The 24,925-nt window shown below is 49.2% G+C and overlaps 10 protein-coding genes across 10 annotated transcripts; 6 read left to right on the plus strand and 4 right to left on the minus strand.

Moving 5' to 3' along the window:
* Positions 1-238: 238 nt before the first annotated feature.
* N7519_006769 (snoRNA-binding rRNA-processing protein PWP2) lies at positions 239-3,204 on the minus strand (the record flags this gene model as incomplete). Its single annotated transcript, XM_057293545.1, has 5 exons — positions 239-2,057; positions 2,113-2,360; positions 2,418-2,913; positions 2,988-3,100; positions 3,187-3,204. The coding sequence occupies 5 exons, from the start codon at positions 3,202-3,204 to the stop codon at positions 239-241; spliced, it is 2,694 nt and encodes an 897-aa protein (XP_057148356.1).
* Positions 3,205-3,569: 365 nt separating this feature from the next.
* aspC (septin CDC12) lies at positions 3,570-5,088 on the plus strand (the record flags this gene model as incomplete). The annotated part of the gene is made up of 7 exons (XM_057293546.1): positions 3,570-3,611; positions 3,676-3,689; positions 3,751-3,793; positions 3,853-4,015; positions 4,095-4,405; positions 4,461-4,969; positions 5,019-5,088. The coding sequence occupies 7 exons, from the start codon at positions 3,570-3,572 to the stop codon at positions 5,086-5,088; spliced, it is 1,152 nt and encodes a 383-aa protein (XP_057148357.1).
* A 442-nt stretch (positions 5,089-5,530) lies between these two features.
* Positions 5,531-6,655, plus strand: N7519_006771 (uncharacterized protein; the record flags this gene model as incomplete). Its single annotated transcript, XM_057293547.1, has 4 exons — positions 5,531-5,789; positions 5,857-5,949; positions 6,007-6,576; positions 6,633-6,655. 4 exons carry the CDS (start codon positions 5,531-5,533, stop codon positions 6,653-6,655), a joined length of 945 nt encoding a protein of 314 aa, XP_057148358.1.
* A 726-nt stretch (positions 6,656-7,381) lies between these two features.
* Positions 7,382-8,952, minus strand: N7519_006772 (ACT domain-containing protein; the record flags this gene model as incomplete). The annotated part of the gene is made up of 3 exons (XM_057293548.1): positions 7,382-8,387; positions 8,455-8,861; positions 8,920-8,952. The coding sequence occupies 3 exons, from the start codon at positions 8,950-8,952 to the stop codon at positions 7,382-7,384; spliced, it is 1,446 nt and encodes a 481-aa protein (XP_057148359.1).
* A 1,711-nt stretch (positions 8,953-10,663) lies between these two features.
* On the plus strand, positions 10,664-12,752 carry abr1 (multicopper oxidase abr1; the record flags this gene model as incomplete). Its single annotated transcript, XM_057293549.1, has 3 exons — positions 10,664-10,996; positions 11,045-12,660; positions 12,713-12,752. The coding sequence occupies 3 exons, from the start codon at positions 10,664-10,666 to the stop codon at positions 12,750-12,752; spliced, it is 1,989 nt and encodes a 662-aa protein (XP_057148360.1).
* A 467-nt stretch (positions 12,753-13,219) lies between these two features.
* Positions 13,220-14,368, plus strand: N7519_006774 (uncharacterized protein; the record flags this gene model as incomplete). Its single annotated transcript, XM_057293550.1, has 2 exons — positions 13,220-13,494; positions 13,582-14,368. 2 exons carry the CDS (start codon positions 13,220-13,222, stop codon positions 14,366-14,368), a joined length of 1,062 nt encoding a protein of 353 aa, XP_057148361.1.
* Positions 14,369-17,878: 3,510 nt separating this feature from the next.
* N7519_006775 (uncharacterized protein) lies at positions 17,879-18,076 on the plus strand (the record flags this gene model as incomplete). The annotated part of the gene is made up of 1 exon (XM_057293551.1): positions 17,879-18,076. The coding sequence occupies one exon, from the start codon at positions 17,879-17,881 to the stop codon at positions 18,074-18,076; it is 198 nt and encodes a 65-aa protein (XP_057148362.1).
* Positions 18,077-19,271: 1,195 nt separating this feature from the next.
* Positions 19,272-20,318, plus strand: N7519_006776 (uncharacterized protein; the record flags this gene model as incomplete). Its single annotated transcript, XM_057293552.1, has 3 exons — positions 19,272-19,537; positions 19,588-19,969; positions 20,028-20,318. The coding sequence occupies 3 exons, from the start codon at positions 19,272-19,274 to the stop codon at positions 20,316-20,318; spliced, it is 939 nt and encodes a 312-aa protein (XP_057148363.1).
* Positions 20,319-21,445: 1,127 nt separating this feature from the next.
* On the minus strand, positions 21,446-23,866 carry N7519_006777 (uncharacterized protein; the record flags this gene model as incomplete). The annotated part of the gene is made up of 4 exons (XM_057293553.1): positions 21,446-22,057; positions 22,113-22,152; positions 22,366-23,451; positions 23,523-23,866. The coding sequence occupies 4 exons, from the start codon at positions 23,864-23,866 to the stop codon at positions 21,446-21,448; spliced, it is 2,082 nt and encodes a 693-aa protein (XP_057148364.1).
* Positions 23,867-24,188: 322 nt separating this feature from the next.
* Positions 24,189-24,808, minus strand: arp1 (scytalone dehydratase arp1; the record flags this gene model as incomplete). Its single annotated transcript, XM_057293554.1, has 2 exons — positions 24,189-24,590; positions 24,647-24,808. The coding sequence occupies 2 exons, from the start codon at positions 24,806-24,808 to the stop codon at positions 24,189-24,191; spliced, it is 564 nt and encodes a 187-aa protein (XP_057148365.1).
* Between the last annotated feature and the right edge of the window lie 117 nt (positions 24,809-24,925).

The following is a 24,925-nucleotide window of genomic DNA, read 5'->3' on the forward strand; positions in this document are numbered from 1 at the left end:
GTGGCACAGGACACATTCGGATAGTATTAAGGAGTCAGAGAGTCAGAGAGTAAGACTTTTTATTTTATTTTAACGGGCGTTTGCTAGAGAAAAGATGGACAAAGGCTCCGTTTGAGGTCTCAGAGGGAACTTGGATATTATTCACAGGCAGAGAGGCCTCTATTTCCCTTTTTGATCTTTGCAATATACAAAACGCCTGGCTCAGATGCAAGTAGACATACATGAAAAATATAGGAAATCATTCAAAGCCAACCCAGTCACCCTCTCCATCGTCAGCATCCACCATCTGATCATCAACCTCGGCGTCCTCGGTTTCCATGGCCAACAAAGCACTGCTAGTCTTCTTGTTTCCGAGAACAGGCTTCGAGAGTAGGTAGTTGAGGTCATAAAGGTTCTTTTCTGTCAACCGCTTCAGATTTTCGCGGATCTCATCGACAGCACGCTGGACGGCACGAAGCTCCGTTGCGAATGTACCTGTGTTATCCTTGAAGTAGCGACCATGGCTGCTGAACAAAGATTCAATCCACATGAGGTTGAACTCAAGATGAGGTGTTTCTTCGGCGGCATGTGCAACAAATCGGAGAAGGCGAGGTAAATAGACTGAGGGCACGGACCGAACCACATGGGGAATATCTGACGGAGGGATCGCTTCATATACGACACGAAGTAGCTTTTGTTCATTCAATCGGAAGGCCATGATAAGAGCTTTGAGGAAGGTGTTATCCTCATCCACAGTGTCGGATATAGCGGCTTCCTTGGCAGCATCTAGTGTGGCAAGGATGCTTGATGGTGTGATCGTGATGTCCAGATCGTAGGGATCAAAGATGAAATCAGTATCCAAGCTGTAAACAAGAAGTCCTTCGGTAGAAGCGGCACAGAATGCTCGTCCAGTCGGTGCGAAATCCACACATGTCACGCGGACTTCTGGGCGTGTGGTGCGCGCACCGGCATCACCACGTCTGGCGCCAGGGAGAGTGGTATCAACACGTTCGTCGTGATCAGAGGCTTCACCGGTCTCGTCAATAAGAGCACGGGGACCGGCCTCAGTCATGTCACGACTGTTCAGGAACTCCTGGGTGCCGTCAATCGAGGTGTTGACGGAGACAGTGAACTTCTTGATCAATGACCCGGTTCCAACATCATACAAGCAGATAAACTTGCTGTTGCCGCCGGCCAAAATGCAGCTACCGTCTGCACTGTATGTGATTCGGTTGAAAGACTTGGTGCCTGCGGCATTGGCAGCAGTACGGCGGTCGGCCACCCGGCGTCCTCCAGAGACGTCACGGCGACCGTCAACTCCTCCTTGCTGCACAGCATCCTCAACAGACCAGAAGGAAAGCTGACCGTCTAGGGTAGAGGCGGCCACTTGTTGCCCATCTGGGCGGAAAGCCACACTGAGGATATCTGACATGAGCTGGAGAGGTTCACTGGTCTGTGACCGGCCGAATATGCTCCAAATGCGAACTGTGTGGTCCCAACTTCCACTGACAAGGTGGTTGCCATCGGCAGCGAAAGCAAGACTGGAAACCGGACCCTCGTGGCCAGAGAGCTGGTCAAGCAATTGACCGGTCTGCACGGACCATACGTGAATGTCGAAGGAGTCTGGTGAACCGGCACAGATAACTTCTCCACTGGGGTCCACGGCCAAAGAGGAGAACGACACTCGGGATGGTGCTGTGAAGGTTCGGAAGTTACGGTAGCGAATAAGATCCCATGCACGGACAGAGCCGTCCAAAGACGCTGTGAACAAGACACTTCCCTTCTTGGCAAACTGACATGCGGTCACTCCACTGGTGTGTTCGGTAAAAGTGACTATGCAGAAGCCTGACTTGACATCCCAAACCTTGATTTTACCGTCATCGGCGGCCGTGACAATTCTCTGACCGTCCGGTGAATATGCGAGGGCGTTCATAGAATCGAGGTGCCCTTGTTGTTTGAGGATATATGACTCGGACTGCCATTCCCACACCAGCAACTGACCGTGCTTGGACGATCCGAATGCTAGCCACTCGCCTGATTTGTTGATTGTCACAACATCGATATTGCTCTGGGAGACACTAGAGGGGGATATGTTAGACGCTGTGGAAGGGAGGGTGTCACAGACTGACGTACCTCAATTGATGGATCATGTTGAATTCTGGCAGGTCACAGAGTCCGAATAGACCGTTGGAAAACCCTACCACCAGAAGATTTGTTGGCGCATGGAACGCAGCACACTTGACCTTGGCGTCGTTCTGCATAAAGAAATCCTTTTTGACGATCCTCCATCGGGCATCGGAGATGTCTTCCATGGTTTCCTCGTCTTTTTTCGTGACATACTCCCAGCGGAAGAGTGCGCCATCTTGGCTGACAGTGTAAATCTATGGATAAAATTAGTATGGGATTCCCAGGTGGACCATTTTCCAGTAAGCACCTACCACTTCTTGTGTCGCATTGAAATAGGCAGCCACCACACCCTGTCTGTGTCCCGCCAAAGTAGTCGGCTCGAAACCTTCTTCCGGGTCCATGCTCCATACTCGCGCCGTCAAATCCTTGGCGGCAGTGAGCAAGAAGCGCGAATCGCTGGACCATTCGACACTCTCGATGTTGTCAAAGTGGGCAGCCAGATCCCGGTGTAGAACGAAGGGGGCAAATTCAATCTCGCCATTGGTCTCAGTGCCGGGAGTAGAGGGTGTCTGCCAGATCTGCAGGCGTCTTCCCACGCCAACGGCGAAATGTCGGCCGGACGGGGAGAACTTGAGTGCGGACACTCGTCCTTTGAAGGAAAAATGGTGAATGGCGATGCGCCGTTGGAAATTGGTCAAAATTGCGCGACCATTTTCATCCACGGTCAATAGAAGATTACCCTTGGGCGAAAGATCGAGACGGTCGATGTTTGTACGGTGCGAAAAAGGCAAGGTATAGGAAGTATTTCTATAGAAGCAATTGTGAGCGGGCCGATTTCCAAATCACCATCACCAAAGCAAGGACTGCCGGGCGACACATACTGTACCAGATCAAAGACCGAGACTCGATTGCCTACTGGCGAAAGCAAGCATGTGCCATCGGGAGTAAAGAGAAGATTTCCTTTGCGATATACCGTCCCCAAAAGGTTGGAGAACTAAAATTTAACTTGTTAGAATCAAACTTCACAATCAAAAATTTCTGTAAATAGCATGCGATCAAGAATTCAAGCGTTGTACTCACCTTGAAGTCTGTCTTCATTTTTGGCTGTCGGCGGATCTCAAAGATCAAAAAATTAGAGATAATTCCACCAGCTATGATAAGAGCCATCGGATCATCCATATCCCGATACCGGTCCTAATCAGGACTAGCCCGTCACGCTAAACCCAGATAGGCAAGGCGAGGTATACTCCAGAAAACGAAAGGAGATTCAGGGGGGAAGCAGCGACGGGCAGTTCGAGAGAGTCCCGACTTCACATTCGTTCCTCCTTTTCCCTTTTTTTGCAGGAGTCGACTTATTTTCTCTCCCCATATTCTGGTCTTACTTTTACACCAGGGGCTTCTTCTTCTTCATCTTTTTTTTGTGTTGATTCCCCCAATTGTTTTTAATCCCCCTATAACCCACCATGTCGACCTCAGAGACCGCCTCGCCCATTGGCATTGCCAACGTAAGCTATTCGGAATGTCACTCCTTTATGATCCTTTGAAACTAACTTGCTATCTTTGATATAGCTTCCCAACCAGCGGTGTGTACCTTTGGAGTGTTTACGATGGATATGAGGAAAGATTCTAATCAAGCTTGTATAGTCACAAGATCGTCGCGAAGCGGGGTGCAGCCTTCACTATTATGGTGTGTTCCACAGGAGGGTAATGCTCCGCGCGTGCAGGTGCTAATGATGCTTCGATCAGGTTGCCGGAGAGTCGGGATTGGGAAAGACGACCTTCATCAACACCCTCTTCTCTACCACCATTAAGAACTATGCCGATCACAAGCGCCGCCACCAGAAGCAGGTCGACCGAACCGTGGAGATTGAGATTACCAAGGCTGAGCTCGAGGAGAAGTTCTTCAAAGGTGCGACCCAGATCCTCTCCTGTCGGGGAGGGGTTTCGACTTCCGCGTTTCGATAGCTGATAAGTTATCGATTTTCTAGTCCGCCTTACTGTCATTGATACCCCTGGATTCGGAGACTACGTGAACAACCGTGATTCGTGGCAACCCATTATCGAGTTCCTGGATGACCAGCATGAGTCGTACATGCTCCAGGAGCAGCAGCCCCGCCGAACCGACAAGATCGACATGCGTGTTCACGCCTGCTTGTACTTCATCCGCCCCACCGGACACACTCTGAAGCCTCTCGATATCGAGGTGATGAAGCGCCTGAGCTCCCGTGTCAACCTGATCCCCGTGGTTGCCAAGGCTGATACCCTGAGCCACGCGGATCTGGTACGCTACAAGGAGAGAGTGAGTAGAACGAGTGCACAAGGAGAGCGGAGAATCCGGACTAACAATTGATTAGATCCGCGCTGTGATCGAGGCCCAAGGCATCAAGATTTACACCCCGCCCGTGGAGGAGGACGACGAGCACGCTGCTTCCCACGCCCGCAGCCTCATGGCCGCCATGCCTTTCGCCGTCATCGGTTCCGAGAAGGACGTCAAGGCCAACGATGGCCGTGTTGTCAAGGGTCGTCAGTACGCCTGGGGTGTCGCCGAGGTGGAGAACGAGGACCACTGCGACTTCAAGAAGCTCCGCTCGATCCTGATCCGCACCCACATGCTCGACCTTATTCACACCACGGAAGAATCGCACTACGAGGCATACCGTGCCCAGCAGATGGAGACCCGCAAGTTTGGCGAGGCCCGGCCACGCAAACTCGACAACCCCAAGTTCAAGGAGGAAGAGGAGACCCTGCGCAAGCGCTTCACCGAACAGGTCAAGGTCGAGGAGCAGCGTTTCCGCCAGTGGGAGCAGAAGCTCATTTCAGAGCGCGACCGCCTCAACAAGGATCTCGAGGCCACCCATGCAGCGTATGTTTTGGACTATTGTTTAGGTGGATCCATTGCTAACCTCCCACAGTATCAAATCGCTCGAGCAGGAGATCGAGGGCCTGCAAGGTTCCAGCACCCGCAGCCACGGACGTCGTTAAGACGCAATTTTACCGGGAATCGACCCGGATCGTTCAAAAGGGGATTCGTCGAACCATGCTCTTGTTTTTTGTTCTCTTTTGAGTACCCTTTGTCTTGCCGTTCGCGCTTGGAAGCACCTTTGTCTGAGGGCTTGGTTCGTTTTGTTTGTTATATCCATTTACCGCTGGTAGCTAGCGATGGTGTGTCTACAACCTTGATAATAACTTCTTCTGTATTCCATATGAAATACAGAATTAATTTTTGTGAACTCATAGGTTCGAAGTAAAGTAGTAATTTCTGGTTTTTTTCTCCCACTCTAAAAGGTTCTCCCAAGTGGGACTTGGAAGTTGAAGCTCCGAGCTCCCGCATTCTCTAAACTCCAGTTCCTTCTCTCCACCAACTCGACGGCCATGCCCCGGACAGTATTCCCAACCAGGCATATCCATACTCTCAAAACACACAATGGTAAGCTTTCAGTATCTAGGCACTGTCCAAACCCCAAGTTCTCTCCAACCCCCTAGCGCTAACATCCTCCTAGGCCCGGTTAATGCGGTAACCTTCTCAAGCTCCGGAGGCACCTACGTCCTCACCGGCTCCTCAGACCGAGCAATCCACCTTTCGCGCGCAGTCCCAAACAACTCCAACAGCCCGACGGTAGTCGAGACCACAACCCCTATCCAAAAATACGAAGCACATGGCTACTCCGTCCTGAGACATCGCCGTCACAGCAGACAACGCGCGCTTCGCTAGCGTCGGAGGCGATCGACAAGTCTTCCTCTGGGATGTAGAGCAAGGCACCACGACTAGACGATGGACCGGCCACAACAGCCGAGTCGAAGCCGTGCAATTTGCCGGCAACGGCGACTCCGTCGTAGTAACCGGTAAGATCGAACCCCAGACTCCACTTCCAGCATCCAAAACTAACCCCCTCCCTCCAGGCAGCGCAGACACAACAATCAATATCTGGGATACCCGCTCCTCGAGCTATAAACCCATCCAAACCCTCACAGAAGCAACCGATACCGTCTCAACACTACACGTGCATATGGGGACCTACTCGATTGCAAGCGGTAGCTACGACGGCCACGCGCGGATCTACGACGTGCGGATGGGGAAGACGACCGTTGATGTCCTCGCGCACCCGGTGACGAGCGTGCGCTGCTCGAGCGATGGGAATGCGCTGCTCGCTTCGACGCTGGACGGGTATATCCGGCTGCTGGACCGGATGGATGGGAAGTTGCTTAATGCATTCGGGGGTGAGAAGGGTGGGAGTTGGAAGGGACATTCGTATCGGAATTCAGAGCTGCGGGTGCGCTCCGTCTTTGCGATGGGGGATGCGGTTGTGCTGAGTGGGAGTGAGGAAGGGCCGGCTGGGGCGGCGGCGTTTGCTTGGGATGTTGTTAAAGGGGAGGTTATTGCTGCTGTGCCTGTTGGGGAGAAGGTCAAGGCTGTGAGTTGTGTGGCGTGGAATGAGGGTGCGGGGGATTGGGCTGCTGGGTGCTCTGATGGTAGGTTGTCAGACTTTGATGTTTTTGGTTTGAATTCTGCTGACTGTTGTCCTAAGGTGCTGTCAGAGTCTACGGATGAAGTTGGGTCTTTTCTGATGTCTTAGACAAGGTCTTGGACAAGGCTATCCTGACAGGGCAACTTCCCTCGTGTCGACGTCCGATATCCGCGGTTCTTGAACTACCACGGGCCACATTGTGCCACTTCTGCCGGAGCAAGGTTGACGGAATCCTGTACCGACTAGCAGGCCTGTGGCAGTCTTGCTGCCCTCTCACAGTTTCCGTTCAACGCTTCAATTGACTTGACGGTGGGCACCTCTCACTTGCAACTCAAAAAATGTGGCTATCTTGAGCAAGACGGAGGGAAGACAGGTACGCCTTGCAGACCGGTAGACATCTACTATGGAGGTCCAGGTTCTCCTGGAGCCAGGAGCATTGGGCCTGTATGTACGCCCAGCACTGTTATGTCAATAATGAGATATGAAATTAATAAGATAATCATCCTGCTTTCTGCTGTTTTGGTTTTTTTATCTTTTCCTTGTAAGTTGTTAGGTTGGATGTATGATGGTGGTGCTGCTCCAAGGATATAGATCGACGGACTTTGCTAACAATCCACGAACAATTTCTATTTCCGTTAATAAAAATCTCAGAGTGACATAGGCAATATATCGTAAAAACAGAAAAGCAACTCATGACCTAGAAAGCAATACTATTCATACAAATATTAAAACAAACTTTTGCATACTCAGACGCCCATGAACACATAAACATAAGTCATACCAGAGCTTGCACCATCAACAAAACCACACTACCGCCGCAGCGGACTATTAAGCGGCGTCTGCGAATCCAAGCTCCCACCCTCAAGTCCAGGCTCCAACCTCCTCTCCTCCTCAAGGGCACCAATAGCCCTCCCCAGCTCATCCTCACCAACAATAATCGTACCGGCACGCGCCGTACTCAAAAAACTAATCTCAACAGCATCAGCAACATCCACACCGGGCTGGAGATGATGCGAAGACAAGGAATGCAATCCATGAGCCGATTTATCGATAGAAAGCGCCGCAAGCCTCGTCCCGAAAGAATCAAACAGATTCGGCACCGAGCCGACAACACTACTGGCACCGCTGTCGATCGCGCTATCGATCGCGCTATCAGGTAGTGCGTGCGGGTGCGGGTGCGGGACGGTAGCCGCGTCCGCGAGACGACCCGCGACGCCGCAGACGATGCCGGAGGCTTCGAGGGGCAGGTCGCGGAGGTCGAGGGTGATTGGGATGAGGTGGTCTTCCTTTGAGCCGAGGAGGAGGCCGGAGCCGTCTTCGTAGGAACGTGTTCCTGTGGAAGAGGTTGATTGGCGGGCGAAGCGGGGCAGGAGACGTTTTTCTAGGAGGAGGGAGGCGGCTGGGTCCAGGGCTGCGAGGGTTAGGGAGAGGAAGCGGGGTTCGTCGACGAGGAGGACTGTTGTTAGGGCGTCGCGGAGGATGGACATGGAGGATTCTTGGGTGTGGTATTCGTGGTGGGCGGCGCATTGGACTAGCCGGAGGGAGTCGTCTACGGATGGGGTGATTTGGTTTTTGCGGAGGTTGTTGAAGGTGCGGGTTTGGAGTTCGCCTAGGGTTGAGGGGGGTGGTGTTCCTGGTGGGATTAGGTCGCTGAGTCTTCTTTCGGTGGTTGGGCTCAGCGGGCTGGTGATGAAGGCGGCTGAGGTGTTGTTGAATTGGAAGCCTCTTTTTTCCAGGGCGGATATCACGCTTGCTTTGCTTTGCTTTGGCACGACGATGTAGTCGGAGAAGTAGGTGGAGATGAAGAAGATGGAGCTTCGGGGAGGTTAGCTTGGTATGTTTTTGTGTATATAGGAAGTGTTTCTTTTTGGGGTTCACATACATGCCTGCCAGGGCAAGTGGACTGGTCAATTCCAAGACTCGTTTGCCGGCCTCGAGGCCTTGGCCGAGGACTTGCATAGCGATATAGTCATTCTCGCTCACGATCAGACGGGATCGGAGTGAGGTGTCCAACTGGTCGAGTTGGTCCATGACCGGGACGAAGTATTTGTCGACCAGGCGTCTAGGACACATGACAGAGACTTCGACAGGAGTGATAGAGATGTTCATGAATGCAGGTGGTTTGTATGCCGAGCCATGCTCCGAGGCGTTGTCGAGATCATCAAATGCAGCATCATCGTCTGTCCTGTCTTCCAGTGGTGGAGTTTCATCCAGAATGAGTCTCAGAACGGACTTCAAGAAGTACGGGTACAGCTCCAATGGGATGTGTACCAGGACAACACATTCCTCCTAGCAGTGGGTTAGTAAGTGTTGTAGGTGTTGTAGGCTGGTGGCATGAATGACTCACTAGGAAGTGCACTTGTGCATCGATGAGAGCCATTGATTGATCCATCACGAGGTATAGCTTATAGCCTTGGAGCAGGAGAGAAGATGTGTCTGGGATGTGCCTTTGAGTGGTTTGGATGTCCAGCTATTACGCCATTGACGATGATGCTATTTGGAGCAAGAAAGCGCCATCAACATATGTCAGTAAATATTCTCAAGCGATGGAGGTATTCTTTCTTTCTTTGGTTTCATCTGGGAAGAAGTTGAAGTGACAAAAGAAAAGAGAATTCCAATGTTCAACCCCTCTCTGTTCCCAACTTCTTCCCCTCTCAATTTTTTTTTCCTTCCTATCTTCAACTAAATTGACTAAATCGACTAAATCGACTAAATCGACTAAACTAAACCGAACTAAAGCCATAAATCTCTTTTTTTAACTCCACAGCTTATCCGACTACTTTAATTAGTCCGCACGGACACTTTGTTCCTTTTGTGGGGGCCACTTGGCTTTGTCTTTCACGCCGACGCTTGCCGAGTCTACGCTTTGTTCTTATTCGCACTCTTATCATATACGAAGATCATTTCTACGGGTCGACTGGGATCGTCTATACGGGAAGTCTAACATTCACAGGGTATCTGATTTGTCTTTGGAACCCTTCTCCAGTAAATCTCCCGCTTTTTCCGGGGGAGAATTGGTCCTATTTCTGTAAGATAATGCATTAGCAGCATTTATTGTCTTTTGCTATTTTCCCCTTTGCCGCTGTAGCAGAGGCGATGGAAGAAATTTCAGCTGCAACGTCACTCGGCCCGTTTGGAAATATCCGTGTCGTCTTATCGGGGGAAATTTTTATGTAAATGATAAAAGTGATGGAAATAGAAAATACTGTTAATCTATACCTTGTTGATCCTGTTGGAGTTATATTTACTACCTAGTCACCTAGGTAGTACTTTATATGCTGTTTGTCTTTATATAAGAAATTATATAAGAAATGCCATCCTTAGGTCGAGCTCCCCTTGTATAGAACGCTAAGGCTATGGTCGCATAAAAACCATCTAAGAGTAGATATACATTATATTATAAAGGTAAAACCTAAGCTTTAGTCTTTTCTTCCCGGAGTTTATGTTGTATATAACTGGAGAATCTTATATCGATGATCATAATACTGCCCAGCTGTACAACCTTGAATCTATTAGGCCTCAAAGATGTCAATGTATAATAATTCTATTAGTAGAACTGAAGTGCATTACTCTGTTCACCCCGAGCTATCCGAGCCTGTCAACTCAAATATGGCTCGAGTATGTCCCCCTTGCATCCCAGTAGGGGAATTATCTACATTCCACCCTTCAGTGCCCACTTAGGGCATTCTTCAGCAAAACAAGGGCAATCCAAATTTCTGAGCTCAATACATGCCCTACTATGTGCTTTACTATCCCAGTTCCGGCCTTTGAAATCCTTGAATGAAGGGACCAATGTCACTTTCGCAAGCGTGGAAATGGGATCCGGCCCGAGTAGCATACTCCAGCCCCTTAGATCGACAGGGTCACCTTTGTTTTTGTATTGACATAGTTAAAGAGGCCCTGCTTCCTGTTTTATTCCCTTCAACCTCCAGTATAGCGCCCGACCTGCGCCAATTCGACGACCGTGGTTTTTTTTTTTTTAAACATTCGTTTTTACTTTTAGTTAATCCAGCCTCGTATACACTCGTTTGGAGGGTTTTACTATCCTTCTGATTTGGGCTGTCGATCGTTTTAGTTCATATACTGCCACAATGGCTAAACTTAGCCTGTTCGCGCTGGCCACTTGGGCTGGCCTCGCCGCAGCCAAGGACGTCTACCTGAACTGGAACCTCACTTGGGTTAATGCCGCCCCGGATGGGTTTGAACGCCCGGTCATTGGTATCAATGGCCAATGGCCCTGCCCACAGATCGACGTGAACTTGGGCGACCAACTTATCGTCGATGTCTACAACGGTCTTGGAAACGAGTCCACGGCTATCCACTGGCACGGCATGCGCCAGCATGGAAGTGGTGTTATGGATGGCGCTGTTGGAGTTACTCAGTGCGCCCTTGCCCCCGGCTCGCAGATGCAATATCACTTCGACGTAGGTAATACCCGCCAGAGAGACGAGCATGTTCTAATTACAGTATAGGTCAACCAAGCTGGAGCATACTGGTATCACTCACACAACATGGGCCAGTTCCCCGATGGATTGCGAGGTGCTCTGATCGTCCATGATCCTAACCCTCCTTTCCACTTTGATGAAGAGTTGACACTCACCCTAAGCGACTGGTATCACCAGCAGATGCCAGGCCTGCTCGATGCAGCCAGTGTGGCGCCCCATGGCCACGAGCCGCTCCCTGACTCGTCGTTGATCAACGACTCATCCAACACCAAGATCAAGGTTCTGCCCAACAAGACGTATCTGGTCCACATCATCTGTCTCGGAAACTGGCCTGGCCACTTCTGGGTGATCGATGGTCACGAAATGACTGTTGTAGCGGTTGACGGTGTCTATACTGAACCTTACCCTGCGGGAGACAAGTTCTTGCGTGTTGCGACTGGCCAGCGTATGAGTGTTTTAATCCACACTAAGCCTGATGCTAGCCAGAACTTCGCTATCTGGGATACTATGGATGTCAACATGATGTTTATCTACGAAAATCGCACCATCCCGCAAAACTTCAACCCCAACGCCACGGCCTGGTTGGTGTACGACGAGGCCAAGCCCCTGCCCGCGCCTCCTGTCTTCCATCACATCGACCCCAACACTGACTTTGTGGATGATGTCCTTTTGGTACCAGCCGACCACGAGCCCTTGCTGCAGCCCGTAAACCGCCAGATCATTCTGAATACCGGTGCCGGGCTTGTGGACGGTCTTCCACGTTTCACTGTCAACGGCAAGACCTATATCTCCCCCAAGGTGCCATCTCTATACACTGCCAACACAGTCGGACCCGAGTTCTCTTCCAACCCCGAAGTATATGGCCAAGTCAACCCCTTCGTGGTGAAGCACAACGAAATCGTCGAGATCGTCATCAACAACCACCACAACAACCTGCACCCATGGCACTTGCACGGCCACCACTTCCAGGTTCTGCAGCGCACCCCAGTTGACGGCGGCTTCTACAGGGGCCTGACAAGCAACGTCTCCACAACCCCAATCAGACGCGACACCATCATGGTCCAGAACAACGGCCACACCGTGATCCGCTTCCGCGCCGATAACCCCGGTGTCTGGATGCTCCACTGCCACGTGGAGTGGCACGTCGAGTCCGGTCTAATGGCCACCATCATCGAGGCCCCCGAGACCTTCGCGCAGACCATCCACCCTCCTCCGAAGAGCCACTACGACGCCTGCGCTGCCTACCCCCAACCCGTCAGCGGCAATGCCGCTGGCAACGCCGGTCTCGACATGACCGGTCTTGACACTAAGGTTAAGGCCGGCAGCCACGGCGCTCTGTACACCAACACGAAGGGTACCCAATCCGCCGCTCCTGCGCAACCGTCTCAGAAGCCGTCCCAAGCACAGGTGTCAAAGCCCTCTTCCAAGCCATCTGCGCCTAACGTCGACGCCTATAACATCAACGATTACTGGCCAGTCCCTCACGTGGACGGGACGAGCTTCTTCGTCGAGAATCCCGATAAACCGCACAATCACCACTTCGCCATTCACGAGGAAGCGACCAAGGGCCCGCTGCCGGGCCAGAATACACACAGTGGCTATGTTATTGATGGACACCACAAGTACCCCATTCAAGACTCTGGGTGAGTACAGTCAAAATAAGCTCAAATGTGCTCATCAGCTAATTCTTTCTAGCCATGATGGTCTCTTCGGCGACTTGAACGATTGGAATTAATACAGGCATCTGTGATATGATATTGCGCTTCTATATGTTTTTTATGTCTGATCTGATTGATACCACAACCATTGGTAATACTAATTAAAATTAATTCAATGCCAGCTTCTTTGGTTACTTTTCCTCGTATATATGAATGACGCATACAGCACAGATGCCCAGGTATCTCTTCAACTTCCTACCATGGATTCTATAGAAGTATCACCCAATATCGAGAACCCAACCTTCGACACAATATCCAAAGAGGCAGTACCTCCTTTCCCGCCAATAGCCGCCCATTAGCCCTGGTAAACGCCGTACCTGGGAATAACAGCTCCGTTTCCTAATCGAGTAAGAGTCTAATTATCACATCCTGACGACCTCACCATATGCCAGATAAACACAAATATCCTTAAAATATAACCCCCGTATAACGACTCTACAAGCCATCTTCTCATACAAAACCCCATTTAAACCAAACCGCCAAAATGTCAAAACCATTCTGCTGCACCACCCTCAAACCAACGAAGCTCCCAACCCCAGACCACGAGCAAACCTTCACCGAATTCACCAAATGGGCCCTGGCAACAGACAACAAACCAGGAACCACCGATCCCTCCGACGCCAGCGTGTGCATCCAGGTCGTGCGTCAAGATAACGGGGCGATAGAGTCAGTCCGGTACTTTATCGCAGTCGACGAGGGAAGATTTGAAGAAGCCTCCGAAGCTGGGATTGTGGATGCGGATTTCGTGAGGGTCGATGAGTGAGTTAATGCATAAACCCACCCGCTGACTTTACACATTCTCGTTCCTCGGTCTTGGTATATCTGTATTATTGACCTTGTTAATAGGTACGAAATTGTCCGGTGCACCGAACACGATCGATCTTTTATTCTTCATCTCTACGAAGCGAGTACGGGGAGTTTGACTCATTGGCGAGCTAGTATTGCGAAACCGCTAAAGCAGCTTGAGAATGCGATCAAGAATAAAATATCGGGGTCTGGATCTGGATCTGGGTCCATGTCAAAATCGGAATCGGAATTACGGGATGTGCTGGGATCGATGGGGCCTGGTGTTGGGTATAGAGCTAGCTCGGGCTATGGATACGGAACGGGGATGGGGTACGGCTCTGCATGGGGATCTAGTTTGGGATCTGGATGTGGACCGAACTGGGGAACTGGGAATTCGATGATTTTTGACAAGAATGTGCCGTCTTCGACTACGGTTGAGACTGGGTCTCGTGATTCTCATAGTGATGGACAAAACGAAGATCAAGACCAAGATCAAGACCAAGACCAAAGCCAAGACCCAAACCAAGATGCTGAGATACCTTCGCCTGATGATGGGACTGGATGTACCTACCGAAATAGTGACAAAGACGAGGCTGTGTCGTCTTCGTCTACGATCGACACTGAGGTAATTCAAGATGAAGACGCAGGGCCATGTTCGCCTCCATGGGGAACCCAAGTTTACCATGATGAAGGCCGCATGAGTCAGAGTTACTTGGATATTGAGGATTACGGGTGTTATTATTCTGGGCGGTCTTCTGATGACTATGGAAGCTATGACTGCGATGGAGGAGATATTGACCTGACGTATGACCAGGACTGTGGGGATTGTGGAGGTTGCGACAATTGAATGGTTGGGTCTTGATCCGCTGATGTTTTGCTATATTGCTTTTCTTTGGCTCTTCATATACGGAACCCTGTTATCTTTGGAGATTAAGGTGAAAGCTGTCATACAATCAATTACTAGAATTGACACAAATAGTTCTTCTTGTTCCAGCATATACCCAGGTACACCCAGAGGAGGATGACAACTCCGAACCAACACGCCTCATAGGCCAATACACCGGTGTAGAAAACAACACATGGGTACTAAGCTTCTATCAGCATCCGGACTACTAGACGCAGAGCACTTTGATCTTGCCTTTTCATGTTTGCTCTATGGCCGCGATGGCTACATGGCTCACAGCAAGGTTACTGATAGTCTACAAGGGAGTCTAAAGAATGGATAGAATGGAAAACACAAATTGATTTCTCTTTCTAGCTAATCCCCAATGACATACGAACGAGACAAAACCATCTTGCTGAGGTTGGACAATAATTTGAGAGACAATGATATGACAAAATCAGAAGGGTCTGATTGTGGATGTAAGGGTGAGTTGACCAGTGGATGAAACTGATCATGAGAGTCGGCCTGCGCTGGACATTTGTTTGGCCAAGAAATTTGTCAAGCCCAGGTTTGTCGCAGGTTTCACCATGAGTCTTGATGTTGACAAGACAGAGGAAGAGTTGATAGAAAGCCGTGGAAAGCTTTGTGCCTTCGTGATAGCTGGCGAAAGAAGGTTGTTGTAGTAGATGAGTCTTATGGCGGATGGCGGCCATAGTGCATGGTCAAGATGCCCAGACCGATTGTGGATGGTGGCCGGAGTTGATATGGTGGCTGTTGTGGATGGTCAAGATATGAAGACCGATTGTGGATGGTGGCCAGAGTTGATATGGTGGCTGTTGTGGATGGTCAAGATGTGAAGACCAATCATGGATGGTTGGCAGGATGATTGTCAACGTGATTGTCAGAAAGTTGTCAAGATGGTTGTCATAGATAATTGTCATTGATAGATAGTGGTTGTCAAGATGGTTGCCAGGACGATTGTCAAGGTGATTGTCAGAAAGTTGTCAAGATGGTTGTCATAATTGTCGTTGATGGATGGTGGTTGTCAAGATGCTCAGAAGGTTGCCAAGATGGCTATCATAGATAATTGTTCGGTAGATGGTGGTTGTCAAGATTTTGTTCAAGGTTGGTTGTTCAAGGTGGTTGTTCAAGGTGGTTGTTCAAGGTGGTTGTTCAAGGTGGTTGTTCAAGGTGGTTGTTCAAGGTGGTTCTCAAGGTTGGTTGTTCAAGGTGATTGTCAAGGTGGTTGTTCAAGGTGGTTGTTCAAGGTGGTTGTTCAAGGTGGTTCTCAAGGTGGTTCTCAAGGTGATTGTCAAGGTTGGTTGTTCAAGGTGGTTCTCAAGGTGATTGTCAAGATTTTGTTCAAGGTTAGTTGTTCAAGGTGGTTGTTCAAGGTGGTTGTTCAAGGTGGTTGTTCAAGGTGGTTGTTCAAGGTGGTTGTTCAAGGTGGTTGTTCAAGGTGGTTGTTCAAGGTGGTTGTTCAAGGTGGTTCTCAAGGTGGTTGTTCAAGGTGGTTGTTCAAGGTGGTTCTCAAGGTGATTGTTCAAGGTGGTTGTTCAGGGTGGTTGTCGATCATTGTCGTGGTAGTTTGTGGCTACCATAGATAGTTGTAAAAACTGAAAATTGATTTTTTTTTTTTCTTTTGCTGGTGAGGGGCCAGATAAGAGGCCAAGATGGTTGTTGTGGTGGACGATTGATGGTGGGCACGGTGGAAGGTTGCCGAGGTCAAAGGCAAGATGAAAGGCCAAGATAGTTTAGTTGAGTGGGCATAGTGGAAGGTCATTCTAGCCGAAGCTCATGATGAATGGTGGTCACAGTGGATGATCAAGCTCATGTTGACAGCAGTCATGAAGGACGAAGACCATAATAGACAATAGCGAAGGCCATGATGCATCGATGATTGTGGATGGCCCATTGACAGCAGTCATGAAGGATGATGACCATGATGGACAGTGGCCATGGTGGATGTTGATGATTGTGGATGTCCAAATGGAAAGGCCCGGAGTAGATATTTATCACCGTGGATTGTCGTCACCGTGGATTGTCCCACCATCAATGTTGTTCCTAGAAACAAGTTAGCGTGTCCATGATTCGGGGGAAAAAGGGATATTATTGTAGATTTGCTCATAGTGGTCATCAGGGCTGTCCCTGGAAGTCACCCAAGATGTTCAACGTCACATTGGAGAATAGGCGGGATGTTGCAAGTGGAGAGTGATAATTGCTGGAAGGCCCCTGATGGATGGTGGTCACGGTAGGTGGTGGTAGTAAAGGTGGTAAATGGTGGTGGTCGTCAAGACAGAAGATTGGTCAAGACTGAAGGTTGGTCAAGACTGAAGATTGGTCAAGACGGTTTGTTGGTCAAGACAGTTTGTTGGTCAAGACGGTTTGTTGGTCAAGACAGTTTGTTGGTCAAGACAGTTTGTTGGTCAAGACAGTTTGTTGGTCAAGACAGTTTGTTGGTCAAGACAGTTTGTTGGTCAAGACAGTTTGTTGGTCAAGACAGTTTGTTGGTCAAGACAGTTTGTTGGTCAAGACAGAAGATTGGTCAAGACGGTTTGTTGGTCAAGACGGTTTGTTGGTCAAGACGGTTTGTTGGTCAAGACAGAAAATTGGTCAAGACTGAAGGTTGGTCAAGACTGAAGATTGGTCAAGACAGAAGTGGTCAAGGGTGGATAAAAGTAAATGCTCATCACCGTGGGTAGATCGTACCACCATCGCATCAGGGCTCCAAGATTGTTTCTAGGAACCAGTTAGCATGTATGGTATTGTAAGGGGGAAAAGGAAGTATGTTATCGTGTTTTCTTGTGATAATGAATAGTCGTCAATATTGTTGGAAGACCCATGACGGATGGTGGTGGTCGATGGTGGTGGTCAAGACAGACGAAGGTTGGTCAAGACATGTTGTTGGTCAAGACATGTTGTTGGTCAAGACATGTTGTTGGTCAAGACATGTTGTTGGTCAAGTCTGAAGGTTTGTTGGTCAAGACAGAAGTGGTCAAGACAGAAGTGGTCAAGTGATATAAATGAATGATCGTCATCGTGGGTAGGTCGTACCACCATCGCGTCAGGGCTCCAAGATTGTTTCTAGAAACCAATTAGCGTGTATAGTGTGTTGGGGAAAAAGGGAAGTATGTTATCGTGGTTTCTCGTGACAATGAACGATGGTCGAAATTGTTGGAAGACCCATGATGGACGGTGGTCACGGTAGGTGATGGTTGTCAATGGTGGTGGTCAAGACAGTTGGTCAAGACAGGTTGGTCAAGACAGAAGGTTGGTCAAAACAGAAGGTTGTTGGTCAAGACAGAAGGTTGGTCGATGTGAAGGCCAAGAGTGGATGAAACTGGATTTTGTCGTCACCGTGGATCGATAGGACCACCATCGCATCAGGGCTCCAAGGTTGTTTCCTAGGGACTAGTCAGCGTGTGTAGTGTTGGGGGGAAGAAGGGATGTATGTTATCGTGGTTTCTTGTGACAATGAATGGTGGCCGAGACGAAAGGCCAAGATGGTTGATTGTTGATAGTTGTTATGGTGATGGTGAGCACGGTGGACCTCGGGAAGCACAGTGGACTGTCATGACAGGTGATTTGTTGAAGTGGATGGTTGACCTGACCAGCCTGCCGATTGTCCTGAAGCCGAAGCCCGCCACGGTCAGACTGGAGGTGGTTGATTGAATTGAGTTGATTGAGGTGGGTGGTTGGTTGACGTGGATAGTTGACGTGAATGGTTGACCCGACCAGCCTGCCGATTGTCCTGAAGCCGAAGCCCGCCACGGTCAGACTGGAGGTGGTTGATTGAATTAAGTTGATTGAGGTGGATGGTCATGGTGGATAGTCATCATGGGTCATGATAGGTCATGGTGGTAGATGGTCGTGATGGGTCATGATGGGTCACGGTGGTGGATGGCCATGGTGGATGGTCATGATGGGTCGATGGTCATGATGGATCGATGGTGGTGGGAGGCCATGGTGGATAGTCATGATGGGTCATGGTGGTTGGTCATGATGGGTCATGATGGGTGGTCATGATGGGTGGTCATGATGGGTGGTCGAGGTGGATGGTCATGATGGGTCATGGTCAATGGCCAACCTTGGAAGGTCACAATGGACAACAGTCAAGGTCATGACAGGTGATCAAGGTCACAATAGATGTTCAAGATGTAAAGGCCCAGGGCAGGGTGCAGAGTCGACGACATGGATGGTCCCACCACCAAGGTCTAGACACAAGTCAGTGTGTCTCCAGTCAAGAAAGGAATAGGGGATACTATGATGAATGATTATTGTAGGTCAAAGAAGGTGGGGTCCTATAAAGAAGTAAGCATGTGTGTATATGTTGAAGGAGGGTAAGGGATATTATGGTAGGTGGGTCATGGTGACTGGGGACCATGTGAAGGCTGAGAAACAGCAGAGAGATGTGTGGGGAAAAAAGAAAAAGAAGAGAGAAATGGCGGGGGGAGGGGGCATTTATAATTTTCCAGTGGCTTAAGGGCAGGAAGGTACTGGGGTAGGGGACGAGTTTTGACAAAAAAGGAAGCTGCGACACATGAGAGGGTAGGGGGTTCCTTCCCAGGTGTGCTCTTGCCTACCTAGGTATTTCCCCATTTCCTGTCTATTGACACCCACGAGGATCTGCACATCACCTATGTTGCTGCTTTTGAGACTCTACACAGGAGGTTTAGAATTTGATATACAGAAGGTTAAGTGTACCTTGGATCCTTCTCCCGCAAACCGAACTTGAATTTTGGGTCTTCCAAAAGCATACACGGAGCAATGAGGACATGACGATCAGCTAAATGGATTAACAGATCAACAACTGCCAGTATCATTCTCCACATTTCCCCAGCTCGTCAGGTCCACCCCCATATCCACTATGGCTCCACAGGTATTTTGTTGCGATAAGGTCAAGCCTACGGCTTTCGATGAAGATTACAGACTCGGAATCTTCATCTACTGGGCAAAATCCAAACACAAGAGACCGCCAACCAAAGAAGACAACCTAGGGCTCAACGTCCCGTTCTGCGTCCAAGTGTTCCAAAGGTCCAATCCCGACTCAGCCCGGCTCTTTGTACCAACCGGCTGGGGTGAATTCGGCGAGATCGGACGGAAATTGCTCCCAGCACCGTGGGCGTCACATGGGTATGTCCCCGGATACTGTGCTGTGGGTTCAAGGCTGACTATACTTAAAGACCATCACATTACAAGTGCAAAATTCATTGCACGGCCTTTCGGGTTACATTATACGAGAAAAATGTCAAATCGCCAACCCTGTCTCCATTCGCGTCTGTGACCTCCCATATAAAACTTCCCGATCAACGCGGCTGTAGAGAGGCTTCCTCGTCGACAACCGGAGAAGAGACAAAGATGGAAGGAATAGACGCTTCAACAAATCCATCAGCAGAAAAAGACCCAAGCCCAGTGGGTGCGGATTCCAAGTATGATGTGGAGAATATTGCTTCGTTGGTGAATACGCCTGTGGGTCAATATGTCTTTGACCTAATTAGAAGGGTGAGAGATACGACAATTAACGAGGGCTTCCTTCCTACCAAAACCGAGTTTTTCAAAATGCATGTGCTTCAAAATGCATGTGCTTCATGATCTACGCAAGTTGACAGAGTCTATCGATCAGAATATCTGGATCTGGATGCTGATGTCCGCTGGAGATACAATTGCTGGGTTCTTGATGGCCTGCAGCCCTTCCAACGCCTATACCGGAGATTACAAAGTCAAGCTAGTCGACGACTGTGCAGCCGCCATTCATGCAGCGTATTGCCCCGATATTGATCAGCATGAGGCCCTAGCTAGAAACGCTTCTGGCTTGGTCGGTGGTCTCCATTGTCAATACCTTCCGGATGATGAATATCTGACTTCAATGGTGAATGATGCTGCTGAGGTACTGGAGGCTATGGAAATAGACTAGAAACAGCAGAATAACTTACCGAGGAAGATGTCAAAGCAGGACAACGTAGTCCATCGTCAAATGCAGTTTGTCATAGTCAGAGCTTGTTATTGTTGGAGGGTAGGTCGCAACTCTGTTTTTGGTTCATCACTATACACATTTCGCGTGATATATTGAACTTCAAGGTGTGGATGTATGGATGAGCGGGCTTTTGGCCAAGCGGTTGTTGTTGGTTACGAATTGGCGCACCGCTTGTTTGGAACCCGCTCATCCTCAGCTCGAGTGCCGCTTGATCTCGAGTTGCCGGATCGCCCCCGGGCGATGACTTTTTTATTTTATTTTTTTTTCCGGGCTATTTACGTTTTCTCTACTTGCTTGCGCGTTGCTTGCGCGTTTCTTGCACGTTGCTTGTCCCAGTGAGCTGTGTTGTTCACCGTGCCTTAAAGTGCCATTCCCAATGCTCCACACAGTTATCCCAGCTCCCTGGTGCTGCTCCGTGTCTCATACGCCCTATGCACATGCTTCTTGGCTGAGAGTAAGGTGTATCCATCAGTCAACGAAGACGATAACTGTGATCACTGAGATTTCACACTGGGAATACAGAGCGATGGTGTTGCTGTTGTTGCTGACACTAAGACCTTGCAGTACCTACAGTCGGTACATACATAGCTATATGTCCCATATTCATTTGCTGGGGGCTTCCATATCTTAGCTGGAGTTAGTTATTCTGAGTTTTTTTTTTTTCCACAACTTCATATATGATATAGAGAACTCCGTGTAGTGCATTAGGTGAAATATCAAATCAGCTGGTGAAGAAATTTACGAGGAACTCCCACAGATGTCTCCACACGAGCGTTGGCCACCTTTGTCAGACACAGGTCGTTCCTTTTCCGGCTGTAAGAGACCGCTGGATCTCAACTCAGTGATGGGTTGCCAAGAGACCCAAAAGTGCCTGGGTGAAAGGGACCTTGTGACACATGAACTACCATTTCATCCACTGAGCTTGATTACGTTTGGCTATTCGTGTTGCCAATCTTGCAGAACTTGCACAGACCATACATCTAATCTACTGGGACAGGAAAAAAAGCTACATTATAGCTGTCGACTACGGCTGGAATTGGATTCGATGACGCCATGGTAAAATCTTTTCAATTTGGTCGCGGTGGTCTCATGACTTGAAACCCCTTTTCCTTTTTCTTCTTCTTAGGACGCTTCAATGTCTCTACAGCCCCGGCTGCCCACTCGCGCAGGGTTTGTCGACTCTCTTGGCTCTCTTCTGGCAGCTCTTGCGAGACTGGTACTGGCGAGGAGGCGGAGCCATTGCCCAATTTCCCGTAGAATAAATCAGACTCTCTCATGGAGTAGTCGACGTTGGGTCTGATAGGCAGTTCCATAAGCTCGTCAAACGAATCCCGAAATGGGTTTGATGGATGAGAATCACTGCTATTTTCAGCAGGCTCTTCATGCGAGTTATTGAGTGTAGAGGATCGATTCGCTGGAGCCTTGTGGTGATGTCGTGGGGGCCTATAGAAGGCAGAGAAATCTGTAATGTATGTTTCCTGGGTTGGTGTTGAAGGGAAAGGGCTCGTTGGATTTTCGGAGGCATCGAACGGCAAACCAGATCTCCTTGAGGATACCGAACTACCGGAATCAGATAGTCTAGCGAAGTCCATTTTCTGTCGATTTGCTCGCATCCTATTCAACACAATTCCCATAGTTCGGTTATCGGGATCAGGCACAGATTGGCCAGAAGATGAAGACTGTCACAGCAAATTAGTTTCTTTATCTTATGGTTGTATGTGATGAATGACTTACCCTTGCGGCGCTGGAATTGTTCCTTAGGACAGTGCCAGCGCTACCCCGCGGAATTTGAGTCAGCCGCCAAAGTGCAAAAGGAAGAAAACCGAAAATTATCATAATGCCATGTAAACATAGCATTATATAGCCGACCCATTGTTTAGTTGTTTCATTTGATGAACATGCGAAAGTGATACTTAGGCAAACAGTCAGAAGGCGGACAATATTGCACCAAGCAGATATAGACAGAAAGAGTTTGCCACGAAGTGACGTGGCCATATGTAGGAGAAGAGTGATTTCAGTCCCCATCAACAGGAGGACTTGCACCAAGCCCCAGTCTTGCAATCCACCAATCACAATTCCTTGTAATAGTGGTATTGCAGCTGGCAGGTACTGCGACAGATACTGCGACAGATGCTGCCAAGGCTGCATTGGAGATTCGGTTGTTCTGCGGTCCTGGGGAAAGTCTGCAGATGAGCTATCGTTGAGCCCCTTTTGACGTTGAACATGGCGAGTGATGAGAAAATTGGAGTAGACAAGGACTGCCATAGACAATCCGACTATAAAGATGCGGTAATTGGGCAGATATCCAATGAGAATTAACTCGTAGGACAAGTAGGATAGGAGGGGAAGACTAGAGAAGGACAGAGCCATGCCGATAATGATACAACCCGCGTTCCACGAGACTGAACTCAGGTGGAACCCCCCATTGAATCGTGACAATACCAGACACAGAATCAAAGAAATGATAATGACAGCAAAGAGGAGTATTGAGAGGTTGATAAATGAATCAATCGTGATATCCGGCATCTGAGGAAAGCCAAGTGTTTGAGACATGTACTCGAGCCCGTAAGACCCATTAGTGACATACATGCCATCTTCCACTCCAGGGTAAGTGAAACCATGATCAATAGGGCCCATCCAATAGAGAAGCGAAGACCAAGCCGCTTGGCTAACTATCGGTTGATAGAATCCGGGGTACTTCAAGGTAAGCGACCCGGCCAGAAAGATGAACTGCAGATACTGTAAATAGCCAGCTATATCGGAAATAATTTCCCACATTGGGCCCAGAATAGACCAGGCGGCTCTGCTTTCAAATAGCGAAGTCCATCCCAGCTCATCATTTGCATGAGTCTTCCATGAAGCGATGCTAACCAGGGCCATCACTGCAGCGGGGAGATATGTGAATATCACAGAAGCTGCTGTGCCGATCTCTGGGGTGATCTTAACTGCCACACAATCAAGCTCGGAGCCATCTCGTGTCCTGAAACTACTCTCTGCAACGACAGTTTGGAGCCGATGGGCATTTCCAATAGAGTACAAAATCTCGTATTTTGAGAAAAGTGTGCCCTCTGGACTATTGGGTCGTGTTAGCTGATGAGAAATGAAAGGTCGATTATTCTTGCCAGATGAATCAGTAACACTTACGGTGTCAGGGTGTTGGTGATCGGTAGAGGGCACTCGCTGTTAAACCCTTCTATATGCCCAACTGGGATACCGAGCACATGGAACTGAAAGGAACTCTCAAGCAACGGTAGGTCGAGATCGCTGCATGTAACTTCTGTTGTGTTGTGGACCGCCAATATTGACAATGACAATATCGGCGAGCTCTCAAGTGAACCATGGAGGCTGTCAATTCGGAATGGCTTTTCCAATGGATCACCTAACTCCGATGAACCGCACTGATACCTGCTAACCCACCCAGCTTCACAGGCTAGGATATTGAGAGTAAAGATGAGGATCAACATCCAAGAGCGTGAAATGCGCTGCATGGCGTACTGATTTCAGCAGCGCACCAGGGGTAGGCATGGCACTTTTTCACACTGTTTTCCTCAGGAGAAGGTTTTCCAGAATTTCCAGAAATCCACTAGCTAGTCGCCACAGGGGCCCCAGTTGAGGTCGCTGCTTGGCGCCGCCAAGAGTGCCAAAAGTGCCGAGAGTCACGTGTTATTGGAAAGGCAGCCAAATATAACCGCCAAGTCTTGCTACGCCATGCGCAACAAATTTCACAGATGGAAAAGTAAGTAAAATGAATTCTGAAACTATATGAAATATATCAATTTCTCTCCACAAAAGCCCATGTCACAAGGATACCTAGTCCAGTCCCTTGAAAACCTCATCGAAACGCAACTCATCAAAGCGCACATTCGGCTTCAACCCAGCAAATTTCCAGACACCATCGATCTTCAGATAGTAGTGCTCATTTGTAGCATGAGAGTGACCACGCAGCTTGACTGTCTTCAATTCTTCAGTCTCGTAGACCTGGTGCGCCGCGCGGAGCTGGTGGTGACCGATAACCTCGGTATCGGAGATCTTCTCCCACCATGTCTGACCAAGCAGATGCTGGGTCTTGATGGTTTTGTCACCCAGGAATCCTGGGTGGGTGATCATGGCCATGTAATCGTCAGCGGACATGTTGTCCCATCTTTTCAGACCGATCTTGGTATAGTCGACCGTCAGAGTTGGGGCAATGATGCTGCGCAAGCGGTCCCAGTCCTGGAGCACTGTCAGTACTAATGTCAAATTGACGTTGAATGGGATGGGAAGTGTACCTTGGCATCATAGCTGTCCGCCCAGTCGAAAACGAGCTTCGACAGGATGAGGTAGTCTGCTGATATTAGCACGAGTAGGTGAATGAGGGTGGATTGAGACAAACCTTGGAAGCTGATGTCCAAGTTGGGCTCGGCGGGGATCTTCCTCACGGCAGGAGACATGGCTATCCAGCAATGTTTGCCTTCTGTAGATAATTCGAGTTTTGATGATAGCTGCGAGGCGCGCCCTGCGAGTATATCCAAAGTTCACTCCCAACAAATTTCCCTGGTACCAACATT

The sequence above is a fragment of the Penicillium mononematosum genome (genome assembly GCF_028829835.1).
Source record: "Penicillium mononematosum strain IBT 11891 chromosome Unknown utg000003l:1.0-8172316.0:1.0-8177699.0, whole genome shotgun sequence".
Taxonomy (NCBI): Eukaryota; Fungi; Ascomycota; class Eurotiomycetes; order Eurotiales; family Aspergillaceae; genus Penicillium; species Penicillium mononematosum.